At 25.2% G+C, this 18,997-nt stretch overlaps 1 protein-coding gene and 1 long non-coding RNA gene across 2 annotated transcripts in view; one reads left to right on the top strand and one right to left on the bottom strand.

Annotated features, from left to right (window-relative positions):
• LOC100208837 (dynein axonemal assembly factor 5) overlaps nt 1-11,903 on the top strand; it is a 46,150-nt gene extending 34,247 nt beyond the window's left edge. The window contains exons 15-20 of the mRNA XM_065791364.1: nt 1,590-1,698; nt 5,177-5,273; nt 6,023-6,125; nt 11,194-11,296; nt 11,553-11,650; nt 11,775-11,903. Of these exons, the coding sequence (XP_065647436.1) occupies nt 1,590-1,698; nt 5,177-5,273; nt 6,023-6,125; nt 11,194-11,296; nt 11,553-11,650; nt 11,775-11,850 (586 nt within the window). The 3' untranslated portion in view covers nt 11,851-11,903. The remainder of the gene's footprint in view (nt 1-1,589; nt 1,699-5,176; nt 5,274-6,022; nt 6,126-11,193; nt 11,297-11,552; nt 11,651-11,774) is intronic.
• A 1,916-nt stretch (nt 11,904-13,819) lies between these two features.
• Nucleotides 13,820-14,848, bottom strand: LOC100204045 (uncharacterized). Its single transcript, XR_010636360.1, has 2 exons — nt 14,489-14,848; nt 13,820-14,364 (listed from the first exon to the last, which is right to left on the bottom strand). It is a non-coding gene; the product is annotated as an uncharacterized LOC100204045 (long non-coding RNA).
• Nucleotides 14,849-18,997: the final 4,149 nt, after the last annotated feature.

The following is an 18,997-nucleotide window of genomic DNA, read 5'->3' as shown; positions in this document are numbered from 1 at the left end:
TAGCTGTAGTGTGCTTGCTTTGTAAACAAAAAGTACCAAGTTCTCTCCGCTTCCCTGATAGGAACTTAGCAGTTATTTATTGTGTTAAATAGTGTAATTCAGCAGTAGATATGCTAAATGACTTAAAATATTTAAGTTAATTGTGTTTTAGTATAACTTTATTGCACATTAATATAGTTGCAGTCAAAACATTATTTTAAGATTAAAAAATATTCATCTTTTTTTTTTAAAACTCTACCTCCTCAATCCTAGGGGTTAATACATTCAAAAAGGGTTTTTTTCAATGTTATTACAACTCATCAATCCTATAACTTCAAAATACCTTAACAATCAAGACAACTGCTGAAGAAATAAGTTACATGCTATATTATATATAGAATAAATTTTATAAAAAAAGATGAATATTTTTAATCTTAAAACAATGTTTTGACTGCAACTATACTAATGTGCATTAAAGTTATACTAAAATACAATTAACTTTAATATTTTAAGTAATTTAGCATATATACTGCTGAGTTACACTATTTTACACAATAAATAACTCTCTTAACGCAATAAATAACTGTTGTGTTGTATTAGTTGTAAGAAGTAATCTATTTTCAGAAAATTTTAAATATTCATTTTAAAAAAAAAATTATATTTAGGTCTCATAACATTTGACATAAATTCAGAAATTTTTTTTGAACCAAAATTCTTTTTAAACCAAAATCAAAACAAAGTGTTTTTATTATTTTTATTTTTAAGATTTACTTTAAAACAAAAGAAATTTTACTTTTTTAAATGAGTAATCTAATATTAACTCTAAATAAAATGTTATAAAAATTTAACACCAAGTTCGATTTTTATAACATTTGAATTAGTGTTAATAATAAATTTGGTAACAATGTTTTGATTGTTTAACAAAAGTTTTACATATGTTTATACGTGGCTACGTATTAGGGTGTCTTTAAAAACAACATTTTTGAAAAATATATGTTGCCACCCCCTTAATGTGTTCTATATGATAACAAAAATACTGCTTTTAAAAAATTGTTGAATTAAAAATATAATTAGGTGTCCCCCAAGACCTTTGACCATATAACAAGTTCCTAAAATTATAAACAAAACAAAATTCTCCAAAAATGTATCATATTGGGTCTCAAATGAAACAAAATTATATACAAATTTTAAAAATAATAACTATATTATATCAAAACAAATATGATAGACTTAACAGCATTACAAATGAAGTTTGTTAACTAAAAAAGAAAAAAGTGCATCTTTTTTTACAATATTTTTTTTTAATAGAGTTTTTTATGATATAATTATCATTTTTGAAATTTTCATATGATTACACTTCATTTGAGACCCAACATAATACACTTGAAGAAATTATTTTTTTTTTTGATAATTTTAGGAACTTTTTATATGTTAAAAGGTCTTGGGGGACCCCTAAATATATTTTTAATTCAAAGATTTTTCAAAACCCTTTTTTTTTTAACCATATAGAACATATTAAGGAGGTGGCAGCATATATTTTTCAAAAACGTTGTTTTTTGGGACACTCTACTACTACATATTTTGTTATCATTTTATTTTTCTATTTATAGAATTGCTGCAGCTGTTCGTTCAGTTGCTATGTCTTTTTTATGGGCTTTGCTCCAGTCTGTTTTGCATGGAAATGAATTAAAAAAAGTATTTAATGAATTGCAAATGCAGGTATTTTTCAAAATAATTTATAACATTATATATACACACACACACACACACACACACACACACACACACACACACACACACACACACACACACACACATAAGGGAACCTAAATAAAATACCACATGTGCATCTTAAGTGTTGGGTTGAATAAATAAGCAAAACTGAAAAAGAAACAGGTGAAAAAATGTGGTTTTTAAACTTTTGGAATTGCAAAAAAATTTAAGAATTTAATTTTTTTGTTTGAAAAATGATTTTAGAATTAACAAGTTCTACAAAAATTTTTAGTATTTATGAATAAGCTGCTAATAAGTATACATACATAAAAACAATCTGATATAGGTGCTAAATTTAAAAATAAATTCTGTCTTCTAACAGATTTTTATAAAAATTAAATTTTTTTAAATGTACAATTACTATTTTTGAAGTGTATAACATTTTATTTTTTTTATTATTTTTTTTGAAGTGTATAACTTTATATATATATATATATATATATATATATATATATATATATATATATATATATATATATATATGTATATATATATATATATATATATATATATATGTATATATATATATATATATATATATATATATATATGTATATATATATATATATATATATATATATATATATATATATATATATATATATATATATATATATATATATATATATATATATATATATATATATATATATATATATACTTCATACATATATCTGCATTTTAAGCTTTTTTTTTCACTTAATTTTGTTTAACTCTCTAATTTCTCACTTTTTTAAATAGTAATAAATTATAGAGTAATGCATGGAAATATTAAATAATATAATCATTATGTCATCAATGACACTTATTGTTAGTTTATATAAAATATAATATTATAAAAAATTTATTTAAAAAGAATATTACACAGAGATGTTTAAAATTGTGTGATAAACAAACTTGATAACAAACCTAAACTTTGAAAAACATTTAAAAGCCACATTAAATGCTATAGAGGGTTATTTTAGCCAAATGTTTCTAAACTTGGTATGCAAATTAAATTGAATGATTCTAATAAGATTGAGCATAACTATTTGTTTTAATTTACAGCACACTTTCATTTAGGTACACATATTTCCAAAAGAAAATAAACCCAAAGTAAAGAGCCTTTACTTTAGATTTATCTTCTACTGATCTTGGTGCCACTTTTTCAAAGTCATTTTATATCCAATATGTAATAAACTTTCAAAAAAATGCATCCAAGCATGTAAGGATGATAAATCAAATGAATAACTGCCTGTCATACATTTTTTCAAAATCATTTTTTCAATATCATTTATTGCTTTGGGACTTGCCCCACATATAGTACAGCATTGACTAGAATTTGTAACATCTGAAAGAGCAGTGTGAACTTTTCCATCAATCATAGTAATTTGTATTATATGATGTATTTTGATTTTTTTATTATTTATATCAACTTCAGTATCTTGCAAGTTTGATATCTCAAGCCTAATGAGATCCTCTTCTGATTTAGAAACTGGTGTCGTTTCTTTTTCAAATTTAAAACACAGTACATTGTTGATGATGGTTGTGGATTTCGCCAAGCTGGGTACCATTTTCCGTTTGAAAAGCCACACAAGTCCAATGGCACAAGGCAAATAATAAAAAGCGCCTGCTCATTGTTTAAATTTCTTGTTACTGTTTCTTGCGATATTTTTTTATATATTGACTGTCCTGTGGCACCATCAAAGCCTATTTTGTATCTCAGAGAAAGTCTATCTGGAGTGTTTTAAGTACTAAGGATATCATACTGTGCCTTGCATATTCTATTTGCTGTGTGATCCACCAAAGCTTGCAGTTTTATTTCAGCTGAAAAGTCTGAGACAGGTGTATCTGCAGGATAGCATAACAGCTTTGCATCTCGAACATCATTATATGGAGGATATATATCAACTCTCTTTTCAACTGCTTGATTTTGAATAATTTGGTAGGATGCTTTTGTCAATTTAACATCTAAAAGAAGATGAAGAACTTCATCTTTAGACATTCTACAATCTTTTTTTTGAGGTTTTTTCAATTGGATTTTCTTTTCTTCGTTTGATTTCTGAGGCAAATTGTAACGCAGAAGCAGAATACATTTCAGTTAAGTGACTAACTTTATGTTTTTTGGTTTTAGTAGAGTAGTCATCAAAGTTTGCCTTAATTGGTCTTCCAATAGGTATTGGTGTTGCATTTAAATCTACAGGAGCATGGCTTTGCAGCCATTTTTTATTCTTTTCTTCAAATAGATCCATGCTGCTATATGACTTGCGCCACTTATCCCGTAGATGCGTTATTATAGTTCCTAATTTTTGCTTGTTGCAATTCAAATTCATAACATCAAAAAGTTTGTCCACAATACCAGAGTCAGATATTTGTAGATTATTAGGCTTATGCATAATGAATGCATAGATATCAGAATATTTCATTTTCAGCCTACAAATACAAAAAATATATTATTTATGAGACATTTGGACAACCAGACATGAAGCAAGCTCCAAATATTTATATCATTTCATTTTAATGTGATAAAAAAGATGTTTTGCTAAAAAATTGAGATGATTGGAGTCTAAGAACACAAAAAAAAGCCAGAATGTTAGCCCCCCTTCCCCAAAGGTGAAACTTGTAAAAATCATGTATAGAGACGCAGCTGACATCCGCAGACAATAGGTAAAATGTATATTGATAATGGACATTTTGGGCAAGATATTTCAAGTCTCAAATTTCTGGAGCACCCTGGACCGCAAAAGTATTTCATTATTTAAGTGAAATTTTCACTAAAAAAAGTACTTTAAATCCGCCATCATTAGAACTCAATTTATTTGATATAGCTTACATGCAAAATAATTTTGCAATAGCTCATTTGATAGATAATACTTTTATTTAATTATGTAATAAAAAAATGAAATTTTAAAAATTAATAACAATTTTATGCTTATTAGTAACACAAAAAATATTATTAAATTTAAAAAAAAAAAAAAATTGAAAAATAAAATACCTTTTTTATTAACAGCTCAAAATGCAAACGGCATAATAGTTATACAGAAATATATACATTTTATAAAACCGGGATGTTTAAGCTATAAAATGATATATAACAATGTCATTTTTGAGAATATTATTTTTATACTTTTTTCCACCACCACTGTGCATAATGATTATTTTATTTTTAAAAGTTATTATTAATGTTATTAATGATTTAATATAGCCGAATGAATTTTTTTTTTTAACCTTATGCAATAAAGTTTGTACAGCTAGAATCTTTTTTAAAGAGATAGTTGCATAAACACAAGATTGTTGCAGTAATACTCCTATTTTCTTTATTTTTCAAAAATAAGTTTTATGTAACAAATAATAATTTGTTATAAAAATATATAAAATTATTAATTGGCTGTATCATTCATATTTATACAATGCTAATATTTGATTTATATTTGATTATTTTTAGATAATTACTTGTCTTGATGATCACAATGAAACTACTAGACTTGTAACAATCAAAGTTTTATTAAAAATTTTAAGAGTGTGCAAAGGTGAATTTACAGGTAAATATTTATTTTAATGCAATCAAATTATAATGGTATAATAAATGATTGTAAATAATATCATAAAGTTAATCCTTAAGTTTATATTTTTTAAATAATATATTTAATAATATTATTAAATATTTACTAAATAAATTATGTAAAAAAACTATATATAATAAATATGTTTTCAAGATTAGAGATGTTTTTTTAGCCCATAAAACCATCCCTTTTGTTTCATCATGGTTTTGTGTTTTTCACAATCCAAATTAGTTCATCACTTCTTTTATCAGTAGTTTTGTCTGACTCTAGTCAAAGTACAAGTATTATTTTACGGATTATTATGTAAAATACATTGACTTATAAATAGGCATTTTTAGCTCTATGGAAAAACATTTGAAACACAGGATAATGAGCTTTGAAACTTTTGGAATAACTACCAAATTTGTTGGTTATAAAAGAACTAATAAAGAAAAATAGCAAATACCAATTGATAAGATATGAGTATGATTTGAATTGTCTCTCAAGTGAAATAATCAAGTCAATAACTTTGAATCAATTCATAAGTCAAATAGATTGTTCATTTTTAACTCTAATATTAATATTGTTATTATACAAAAGTAACAACTGATATAAACTGAAATTCATAAGTTATGTCATAAGTGCAAAAAAGTTTTATTTCTTTTTAAGTCTATTAAATTATATAATAAGTATATAAATAATACTTTTAATAACATTAAAACTATTATTATTATTAATTTTTTTTTCAGTGCTGCAACTTCATGCAATTTATCCTGAGTTTTTAAAGCGATTGGATGATGCTTCTGACTCTGTTAGGATAGTTGCCTCAAAAGCCATTTCAGCATATTTCGAGTATAAATTTTTTAAAATTTTAGTTCTTAGTTTGTTTTATCTTAAGGTCAAAACGCTGGAGTTTTTTATTTTATTTAAATAAGGTTTCTGGAAAAATGGATTTTTGTAAAATAAAAGTGGATTGTGACTTTTTTCACTTTTTATAAATTTATTTAAGGTTCTCAATGGACCATAAAAAATGTTTGTGTTTAAAAAGAAATCATATAAACAAACAAATTTGTGCATGATTTATTTTTAGGGTAAGGAACTTGTCTCAAGTACATAAAGGTCAAAACTAAATTTTAAATCAAAGTTCAGACACCATGCCTAAATATGTTTATATTTATGTTTAAAAACAGGTGTAGGGTGATGTTACTTTTTACTTTGAAGTAGGACTTTAAACATGGTACTATATTGTAATAGATTTTACTTTTAAATTCTGAACTATATTCTTCTTTATGAAGAAGGATCATGTTATTAAACATCTTTTTTTGGTAGAACTGATAGGTCATTAAGCGGTAATCCTGCAATTAAGTGGCCTAAAATAATTTTATTTTTTCACTTGTTGCGCTTTCGTGTGAAGACTTGCTCAAAGTAGTGACTTTTTAATATAAACAAAAGGAATATTTATTGGCTTCAGTACATACATCAACTATCTTATACCCTGCTGCTACAAGGGAGTGCTGCTACATCGACTATCTTATAGCCTGTTGCTACAAGGAAATGCTGATACATCGACTAAGGGTTTGGCATGGGGCAGCATCTTTTTTTTTTATTATTATTTCACCTAATATTTCTAATGTTTAAAAAGCATCCTCTGACGAGAGCGCAACAAGCGAAAAAATAAAATTATTTTAGGCCGCTTAACTGCAGGATTACCCATTAAGCTTCTTGTTTATTAATGGATAAAAGAAAAAAATTATACAAAGAAAGCATATTTATGTAACAATTAACATTACTTGGTAAATAATTTAATAATTTTGTGCTGCATGAACAAGCAAAAACAAGAATGTTTACTTTACTTTGCAAGAATGTTTACTTTGATCCTTTCACCATAAATTTTATGATTATCATTTACCAGTTTTTTATCAATTAAATTGAATAGTTTTAAAGTAAAAAAAACATAAGTTTTTATTATTGGATTTGAGAAGAACTCTAAAACATAAGTTATGTTATCCATCAAATTTTTACAGGGTTTGTTTGATTTATATTTCTGTTGTAAGGATATTATGATGTGATATTATTGCTGGACATTACAGGATTTTAATTTTTCAAGAGCAAAATTAGAAGGGCAATCATAGCCTGTTTGATATAACAGAACTGTTGTGATCAAGCTCTTTTTAACAATTTTATTAAAACATCGAAGTTTATATTTTTAGTTTGAATAAGTTGTATTGAATGTTTTTTATAAAATCTAATTTTTAAGTTACGATAACATTTTAATTTAATTTATAATTTGGCATTTCCGAATACCGACTCTGAATTTCCGAGGGCTAGTAAATACATATATTAAACACATTTACTATTAGTATTTCTTTTAAATTTTGACAAACATATTGACGATAATTAAATAATAAACGTCAATAAATTTTTTTGTGCGAAAATAGTTATAATTAAATATTTGAAAATACAAATTTAAATGGTCATACTATAAAACTTTTAGATACTAATATTAACATATTAGTATCTAAAAGTTTTATAGTACGATCATATTCTTTCTGTTACAATCAATAAACAGTTTAATGACATTAATAAATTAAATAAGTCAAATTTAACACAAAGTAAGCATTCGATACTTCATTTAAACAATCAATTCCATTTTTAACATATTTTGTACATAAACCATCATCTGCTTTCTTTAACCATAAAATTTTTTGCTCTAGTTTATCATTTATACAAAGAAACTTTTTAAAAAACAGTAAAATAAATAAAATATTTAATACTAATTAAAATTAAGTTTAACTTACAATATTATTAAGTACTTGTAGTGAAAAACTTACCACGAAAAAAACATCTTCAATATCTAACTTTGATAATGGGCTATCCTCATCCTTAAGAAAATGATAAAGATTTTATCGAATAAAGCATCTAAACTGCATTTAAATGTTTCTTACTCCTGATAATACGGTTAGGTGTTTTTCATTTTGATTTATCAATCTAAAATAAAATATAAATTATATTACAATTTTTGCTATATTTTTTATGTCTATATAGTAATATATGTTATATTTAAATACATTATTAAATACTTACATTGAACTTACAAAACATTCTTGAATGTTAACACACATCTCATATTTTCTCGTATTTTTTTCGGCTTCACCTTTCTTTTATAAATATAATTAGTATCTACAAAATGCAGAATACCGACAATATGACTTTGGAGTATTCGTTACTAGAAGGAAGTTATAACCACAATGACCATGTAAACTAAAACTATGTTTATAACTATTATATTAATAGATTAATAAATGTACTATCAAAGATTTGAATTTAATTCAATACTAAAAATAAAGTTTTTATTAGTAGTTAAAAAAATTCAAAATAAGTAAAATAAATTACTGAATAATGTTTTTTACCGTTTAGTTTAAAAAATTAGGTGCGATACTTTTTACGCTTTGAATCAACATAAAATACTAAAACAATCATATAACTCTTAATTATTACGTGAAATTTTTTATATTTTTATTAAACTAAAACGTTTAATATAAATATAAACCTTTACAATACGCATAATTAACTACCATGTAATATCAAATGTTTTAATGCCCATGGGTACATGGGCATTAAAACATGACAAAAAAACGAATTCTTTTTATTGAACGAATAAGATTCTTTTATTGAACGAATAAGATGCTTTATTCACATCTTATTCGTTCAATAAAAACATTTAAATTAATATATAGTAATGGATATATATAAAGTATAATAATATCTAGTAATATATAAGAAACATTTTATTTTTGTTTGCAAACTTACAAATTATTTTCAGTCACTGCCCAAACACATTAACCGTTACTAGTTCTGAAATCAAATTTCAAACTCTTTTTGAGTAAGCAGGCTAAAGTTTTTTTGGCATATGACCCAAATCACACGTGCGCATAACAAAACAGTTACGTCATATTGGAAAACAGTTTACATTGGAATATTTTAAAAATTTATCAAAAATTATATTAAGTATAGACAATTGAAAAATGTTTGTATTTCTATTTTAATAAAGTAGCTTGGCTATTTTCTATAATAAATTGTTTAGCTTAAATTGTTTAATAAATTACATTTGTGACTCATTCAAGAGTCGCAAATGTAAAAACAAATATAAATTTTTCGCTAACGAAAAGTTAAATTACTGTTACCAAATAACAATTATTCTATATATCAGTGATCATAATAAAGACTAATAAACGATCAAGCTTTGAAAAAATACTAGATACTAGTTACAACTAATTTTTGTTGTTTTAGTTAAAATTAATCACATCTGATCGTACGTTTTTTTCTAATAAGAAGCTTGTTTATAAGAAACTAGTATTAGAAGTCTTAAGAAACTTTTACTACTAAGTTACGTAATTTATTAAGTATTTAATTTGCATGTGCAATCGTATGAAAACAAAAGTTGGCTAACTGCAAATCATTTTATCTTACTTGTTAATAGATTTTGCTTGGTAGAATTGAACGTTGGAAATTATTAAAAAGTCACCGGCCCAGGAAGATAAATTTCCTTCATTTCCCTTGGCAGCCTGTTTCTGACTAGGTCAATGCAAAACAACTTTATATTGACACTTGGTTATTATATAGGAATAATGATAATAAAAATTTACATTACAATTAGCATAAAAAATTTAGATTTAAGTATGTAAAATAAAAGATTTTAAAACAAGTAAACTCAGGGGCGCCCGTGGCTCCTGTTTTTCACAACGATTCAAGTATACAAATTTTATTCATTTTGAGATGAATAATATAAAAACTGTTTAAAAAATGATTTTTTCAGAATTAAGACTAAATTATATTCATTCGAAATCATACAAATATACAGTTTATTATATATTTTTAATTAAATAATTATTTACTTTGTTAAGTGAAATTTTTGATTTTTTTAAATTATGTCTAAACTGATATTATGTTTTACCAGATGATGACGTCAAAACTTATTGATTAATTACTTAAAGTGCGTGAAAATAATTTATTTTTATTATTATAATTAATCGCTAATGAATAATTACAACCCCCGCCTTAAATTATTGGTAACCTAGGTAATTATATATTAGATGGTTGTCATTGTTTTTTGTTGTAGTTAATGCAGTCAATTATTTATCTGTTTGAAAAAAAAATCTCGGGAGATGAATAATAAAAAATAAACTCCTTGGCTGTAACGGTACCTTGTCCTTGGGATGGTAAATTAAAAAAAAGCTAAATTTAGTTTATCTTTCGCGTGACAACTTCTCGCCGTCACTGCTTTTTTAAAATAAATACGCATCAAATATATTATTGTTTTAAAATATGATATTAATGTCTTGTTTTAAATTTTAAATATTTTTACTAAATTATAAACCAAATTTCAGTTTCTATTTATAAATATATGTTATGAACTAAATTTTTCCGCAATACAATTTTTAAATATGACCATTTTGAGATTCGGTTATCTGTAATGAAATAGCAATTTCCGGATTTTTATAATTTAGTACCAGATTTTAGACCTCCGTTAAAGAACAGATTATTAAATTTTTTTTTTTTTTAACTAGACTATTTATTAATTATGACCTTAATTAGGCATTAAGTTTATATTTTGGCCCTTCTATACGCGAAGATTCAAGGCATGTTTAAAGTAAGTTATTTACCAATTTTTATGTCAATTTTTATGTCAAATTACTTTCAAAACTTGCTTGTTGTGTATTTTTGTTTTTTACACATAATGATTTTTAAAAATCGTGCTTATTCCCCAAAAGAAATCATTAAAAATTATTCAAATTTATAGCTTAACTGTTGCATTTATTTTTAATTCAGTTTTGTTTTACTCTTACGCGTAGTATGTGGCTTTTTCCTGAATTTATACAACAGTATTTTTTATCTTATATAACGGTCTTCTTTATTTTAGGTGCTTACCTGAAGATTACGATCGACACCTCTTTAAATATCATTTGGAGTACCTTTATAAAACTTTGCTAATACATATGGACGATCGCAATGAAATAATACAGGTAAAAGTAGTTACAGATTTTTAATCTTTTAAAGAAATTATATAACTCAAATTGATATGTTCAAATGACGTTATTGCAATCGATATATAAATGACGTCAATGACAAAATTACTATACCATTAAAATCGTTTGCACCTAAGTGAAAAGGTAAATATTTTTTCTTTGTAGGTTAAAATATTTTCAATAACAAATTAAACTGAGTTCTTAATACTTTAGTTGTGTTTCTTTACAGTTTAATTTTATGTATTGATTTTAGAAAGCTATATTAGGTTGCTTAAAAATCGGTGCTTGTAAACACCCCTTACTTTTGAAGCAGCTTGTTGACGACGTTGTTTTAAAGCATCGCACGAAACAGTGAGTAGCTAATATTTACAACAATTAAGACTAAAAAACGGCAATTTCTTATCTTAGCACTGTTAGGTTTTTGACTTTTTTTTAACTTTCAGTTGGATCATTTTTTGTTTACTTTTTGTCTTAGGTATTGCGAAGAGCTTTTGCATCATTGTGAGGAGCTTAATAAAACATTTTTGAATGAGCCTAATAATATGGCGTGAATTTTTTCTCAACATTGTATTTATTATTTTGTTACCAGATATCAACGATTTTACATACATCTCTTTTAAGTAGGCGTAAACCTAGCATGAACCCGGGTAAAGGCTCGAAATACTTTACCTAGCTACTTGATTTTAATTGGTTATAGTAATAACCGCAGGATCTATATTCATTTATTCGAGTTTAGTAATAAACTTAATCTAGGATTTAGGTTATTTTTGCTTAGTTCCTGCCTGGATAAAGATGACATAAAATTGGTAAATACAAATACCTGCATATATTGCTAATTTTTAAAGTTTTCAATAAAATAACGCATCTCTCTCATCCAATATGTAAGCGTTTTTGAAAAGCGTGTTTTCAATTACTAAAAATTCACTTAGTAGTAATTAATTTATAATAGTAATTGTGAATTCATGGAAGCAAGTTTTGGCTTCCTTGTTCTCTAAGAGTTGTTAAATTTGGGTTTAGTTTTTTTTTTAAGCTAAAAAATTACCATTGTGGTCACCCGTATTAGATTTATTAAGTACACTCAAACCTCTATTTGTGCGGTAGATAGGGAACGCATAAAAGAAAATCACAAAACTTCAGGAGTACCTATAAAAAATAGTTTTCGAAACAATATTAAAAACATTTTTTTTATGCGGTTAGATACGGACCGCATAAAAAAACTCCTTGCATTGCTACACAAAAATTCAATTCAACTCTTATATAAAAAATATTTAAAAGTTAACGTTGTAACGCAATTTATGGTTGCATGTTCATAACAGTAACTATATAATGACGTATGTACACTCATATTGCACATTTTAATCGTTGAGATTGAAATTATTGCGCGTTCAAAAATTAAACTGTATGAGATCGTACCAAAAAAACATAAATAAAACGCATAAAAAAGGACCGCATAAAAAGAGGTTTGAGTGTATTAGATTTAGTAAAGAGACTAGCCACTTTGTTTTGTGTTCCTTTGTTTTATGCTTTTGACGCTCCTCTGCGTCCCGATCATTTTCCGCTATATACGCTAAAGCCAAGCTCTTTTTAGCGAAACAAATATATTAGTCATATAAAACTTATATAAGTCTACTCTAAGTGTCTATTCAGATTATTTACACCGTGACAGTTTTTGTAGTAGATAGAGATAAAGACCATCCACAAAATATGTTTATTATATATATCATTTATTGTATATATTAAGTTAGTATATATAAAACTTGTTTTATTCTATCTGTAATTTTCAAGCATTTTAAAATAAAAACAATTAGCATATATATACAAGAAAAAATATGGCCGAACACAAAGTAGGCAGTAAAATCTTAAAATACTTCTATGTGGATTGCCACGATTTACTAGAGGCATCTCTAAAACTCGCCCTTGATTCTTTCCATTGATTTATTCCTAACAACCAGCATCTTATTCTAAAAAAATTTAAAATCCAATTCCACTTTTAAATCTTTACGTGCGCTTTTTATTTAGAAACAAAATTTTAGTTTTCAAAATGATCAATTTTCACCTTCTTTTCACCTTTATATTTAATTATATTCAGTTTTGAATGAAGTTTTATAGTATTCTTGTAAAAACTAAAATTATAAATTTATTTGTAATTAATAATTTTTTGAACACAATTTGAGAAGTTTTAAAAACATTTAGTTGAGGTGGTAGAATACTATGAGGAAAGGTTTATTTTTTGTCAATTTTTTTTTGGACCTAAAGTTTCAAACTTGAAAATTTTTTCATCTCATGATTTTTTGTAATTCAAGGTTTTGGTTGCTAAAAAATAAATTGTAACGCAAATTAGAACATATAGCATGGTATTTTTACACGCTCTGAGTAAAAAATACCATAAACTTGAAAATGTAAATCATTTTACTAAATTTAATACTACCCAAAAATAATCATTAAAGTTACTTTGTAAATTTTCACAAATTTTTAATTCCAAGAATTTTTTTGGACGGAAATTAAGAAAAGACAAAGTAGTAAAAAATGCATATTTGATTATATATAATACAGTAATTTACATTTTTAATTTTATTATTTGAAGTTTAGGTTAGTTATTAGTATTTTTTCTTTTTTCTTAAAACAGATAATTTAAAATTACAGTTTTTGTCTTTAAACGTTGGAAACAACAATTTTGAGTGACGTTGGAATTGTGCTAATAATGCGGTGCTTCGACCTACAAATAATAAAAGTGTTGCATGCAATTTTGAATACCAATCCAATTGCAGCAAAAGCTAGTACTGCAATTAAAGCAGTTAATAATGTTTTGCGTTGCACACTCGCTTCAGGATTAGCTCCTAAAACTTTTCCACTAATGTACTCTTTTATAAACGGTTTAATTGTCTTATAAACTTCATCCGTAGCCACTTTAGTTGGATTTGTCATACATTTGTTACATCCATATTTGCAGCGAGGGTCCGCTGATGGATTAACACCATAACCTTGACAGTGAGAGCAATCAAGATAAGTACAACCTTTTTCTGTATAAGTTTTTATAGTGTTTGGAAACTCCACAACCATCTCATCTGAAAAGTCAATCGTAAGTTAAAATGGTTTTAAAATAAATATCATAATTATAATTATTATACTGATTAATTGTCATAACTATACTCAATTAACTTTTTTAAATGTATTTTAAAAAAGTTTTACCACTCTGAAAATTTTGTAATACGTTTCCTTGAACAATTATTACTTGCAATAGCAATGAAGCAACATTTGTGAAACAGAACATTTTTCTTATCAAAATTTCCCTCTTTTGAAGACTGTTTATTTTGACTGATCTTTACATATGGTATAGCTCTGTTGGATAAAAGCCAAAGTATGTCATGCTAAAATTCTTATCCAGGGATTATTCTGTTAGTTCTATAAATTATTTTATAGCTTGTTTTTCCATGCTCTTTGTCCAAGGCAAATATTTAAATAGTTGCCAAAAATTGGTTTTTGAAAAATCGTTTTTTAATCTGTTTAAAAATAACTGTTTTAATCAGAATAATTAATGAGGCTGTTAGAGGAGGGGGGAGGCTGCTCTATGATGTTCATTTTGCCGTAATGTTGTTTGCTTTATTACTTTTTATCTAACTTTTATATGCATTTTTAGAAAGTTTTATACGAGTATTTATGTACACCTATTTGATTATTAAAAGTATGTTATTTTTATCTGTTTCTTTGCTTTGTTTAATTGCAAAAACCCCAATAAAATTCAGCATTTTAAAACGTGCATAAAACTTGTTTATGTATACCCATAATTCTTTATAATAATGTTTGGTTTTCAAACATTGATCAACCGAAGTTACGCCTATTGCATAAACGTCTTCTGTACTGTAACGCAAACAAGACCAAAGACTATTTATCTTTGGTCTTGTTTGCGTTACAATATAGTCTATTCAAACGCCCTTCGTAATTTAGTTTGTTGATAAGACAGAGCCAACTCAGGACCAACAAACTGTACACATTAGCTTTCAGTACGTTTAATCTTTTGACAAACTTTAAACAAATAAACAAAATATTGTTCCTAACTTGGCATAAGAAAGTTTCAAAAGTTAAAATATATTTATGCAATTATATATATTCATAACTATTATAAATTTTTATAATTTTTGTTTATACACACACACACACACACACACACACACACACACACACACACACACACACACACACACACACACACACACACACACACACATATATATATATATGTATATATATATATATATATATGTATATATATATATATATATATATATATATATATATATATATATATATGTATATATATATATATATGTATATATATATATATATATATATATATATATATATATGTATATATATATATATATATATATATATATATATATATATTTATATATATATATATATATATATATATATATATATATATATATATATATATATATATATATATATATGTATATATATATATATATATATATATATATATATATATATATATATATATATATATATATATATATATATATATATATATATATATATATACATATATATATATCTGTCTAAAAATATTAAAAAGTTTTTATTTTGCTTCAAGTTTAAAACAATTAGTTTCCTTCAACATTGGCAAATGTTTCTACCGATTTAAGAGTGCGTTTTAAAACCATTTACAAATTCAACAATAATTTATTGGTTTTGATAATTAAAAGACTTGTTTTATCTATCAGTATATATTACTTATTTATAAATCAAATATATTTCGAAATAAAATGAAACATTTCAAGGAAATTTTCGTACAATAATATAAAGTAAATATGAAACAATTTATTATTAAGAAATTTTTTTGGCAAAAAAAAAAACGCAAGAATATGCATGCTTTTTTTTTTATTATTGTAGTGCAAAACATATTTAAATTTAACCGTTAATATAATTCAAATACGTTTAAAAACTTTTATATTAAAATATTTTCTAACTTTTTAAAGTAATATTATCAAGAATAAGCATTTTGAAAAAGGAATCGCTTTTAGGTCAAGATTTTTGAACTTAAATCCATCCAAGCAACTTGAATTAATATGTGTTTCAGACAGCTAACTTTAGGAATGGGCTTTTTGCATGTTAGAATAGCCTAAGCTTCCAAATGCTTTCAAATTGTTTTATGGTTATAATTGTGTCAAATACAAGTATAGTTATATAAGACTTGGAGTTAGGCTCAAGGTATATAATTTTTATCCTATTAAAAAAAAAAGGCTTTAGCCCAAACACCAAAAAACTAAAGACAAAAATAAACCACCTAAGCTCCCGAAACTCCGTTGTTATTTAATATAATCTGTAATCCATAATACTGCTTATTATGTTAGTATTGGTTTAAAGTACTTTGTTGTTGATATCTTTTCATTTTTAATAATACCACGTGGTATGTTGTGTTTAGAGCTTTTATGTTTAATCGATGTTTATGAATTGTCTTAGTATTGAATCATTAAGAAGTTTAAAAGATTGATGAAAAATTAGAAAACAACTTGGTTTTTTTTTTGTTTTATCTTTTCCTTTTTTATGTAAAAAACTACCTAACAACGTATATCTTTTTATTTTATTTTTTCTATTTAACTATTTTAAGCCAGAAAAGAGTGTCGGTTAAATATGTCTAATACCTTGCAACCCATTGTACCCCCCAGGGCCGGCAATTTTTAGAGAAAAATATTCTACATAAGCCTTTTCTGATTCCTTTAAAAAAAATTGATTTTTATTAACATATTATTAAGATAAAAGAACTTTTTAACTTTATAAAATCATTAATAACATCATTAATATCATAGCTTTTATATTTTCAATTAAAATTGTACCCAAACTGGATAAGTTTCCTAATCCATGGTAATTTTGAACATGGAAACTTCTTTATCATGTCGAAACAGTCATTGGAATTGTTAAAAAGATTTTGAAAGCAATTTTAATGTTTGAATAAGCACATTAAGAATGAGATTCTTCTCATTCGAATTGCAAAATTTCAATTTAAACTTTTAGTTTTCAAATAATTCATGTACTTTTTTTTGCATTTTTGTTTAACTTCTTTCACTAAGGTAAGAAGGATTTTTTATGAAAAATTAAAACTCTAATGATATTTTGAATATTACTTTGAATATTGCATTTTATTATACTAATATCAAACACATAATTATATATTTGCATCCACAGAAGTTAAAAGTTGCATTTGTGCTAATGTTTTTCAGAACGTAATCTCCAATTCCTTTAAAAAAACTCCACCTTTTTTTTCTTTTATCTCTTGATTGCTGCTACTCAGTGCTAAGTTATTCTTGGTACTGAATAATCTGGCATCAACTATCATTTTAGAAATGCTCCTCCTCTTCTTTGTTTTTTGACTGGTTGACAACGGAAAAGTCCGAAATTTGACCTTTCTTTAAATTTTTTTTTTATTTCTTTCCATAACGCATTTTTTGACTGTTTTCATATTCACGAGTTTTAAGAATAAATTTTTATAGCCTCAAAATTTTTTAAAAAGACAAGAAAAATTAGTTTGTATTTAACAAAAAATCACTCAAAAAGAAAATTACGGCACCTTGTGAGTTGCTGTTATAGCCGCTGCCTTTTCATTTTTAAAATATCTTTTTGTGTATAGTTTGGTGCATAGGTTTCTTGTGTTTTCTGCTTGGGTTCATGTTCGAATAAAAATACTTCACTTAGGGTTCATGTCAGGCTCGTAGCAACTGGGTGGGCAGCAGGGGAATTTGCTCCCCCAATAATTTTCAAATAAATAACTTTGAAAAAATGACTAAAAAAAAAAAGGGCCTTAAAAATATTTCGGGGTAGTACTTCCCCCTCCCCCCTCCCCTAATCCTTCAATATAATTTTTGTTCCTACGGCCCTGTATGTTCAATTAAATAACATTTCACATCTGTATTTTAACTAAAAGTTTGATTAAAATTCGTCTTCATTGATTGTACTTGACCTTTGGGCTACAAAAGGTTGAGTTAGACATAAAAATTTTGTCTAGATTTTTGACTTTTCTCTGTCAGTATTACACAACTTTTTCGAATTTTGTATTGACTTTGTTCAAAATTTTCAAGTTTTGTATTAAATTTAATTTTTCCTTCTTTTACACTTTTATCATTACATTCAGTTGGCGCGAAATATGAGAATCGAATATTTCTTTTATGCCAATTCATAGCAACCATTTGTGAAAAAAAAATTTTAAATTATTAATTTGTAGTAATCGTAATAATTGAATGAACTTAAAGCATATTTTAAAATGAATTTCTGAGCCCTGGATTTTAAAAAAGATTGTTTTTGGCTTCACTACTATTTGATTTTCCCGGCTACCGGTTATTTTAAAAATGTTTTTTAAGATTTTGAAAAAAAAGAATGTCTTAATTTTAAGTCAAACGTTATGTTAATTTTGATTTTCATTAATTTTAATTTTCAGTAATCTTGATTTTCAGTAATCTTGATCTTCAGTGTATCTTAAGACTTGTTGGTGCGTTATTAGAATTATCTTTAAATTAACTTTACTTTAAATTAACTTTAACAATAAATTATTTGTCTTTATATTAAGTTAATTAAATTGATAACTAATTAGTTAATTAAAATCATTTATTTTTAAGTTAAATTAACTTTAATCTTTCTTTTGAAAATAAATTTGGTTTTAAGTTTTATCATTTCGTATTTCAT

Source organism: Hydra vulgaris, chromosome 02, assembly GCF_038396675.1.
Source record: "Hydra vulgaris chromosome 02, alternate assembly HydraT2T_AEP".
NCBI lineage: Eukaryota > Metazoa > Cnidaria > Hydrozoa > Anthoathecata > Hydridae > Hydra > Hydra vulgaris.
Note: the sequence above shows the minus strand (reverse complement) of the source record. Positions and strands in the feature narration are given on the sequence as shown.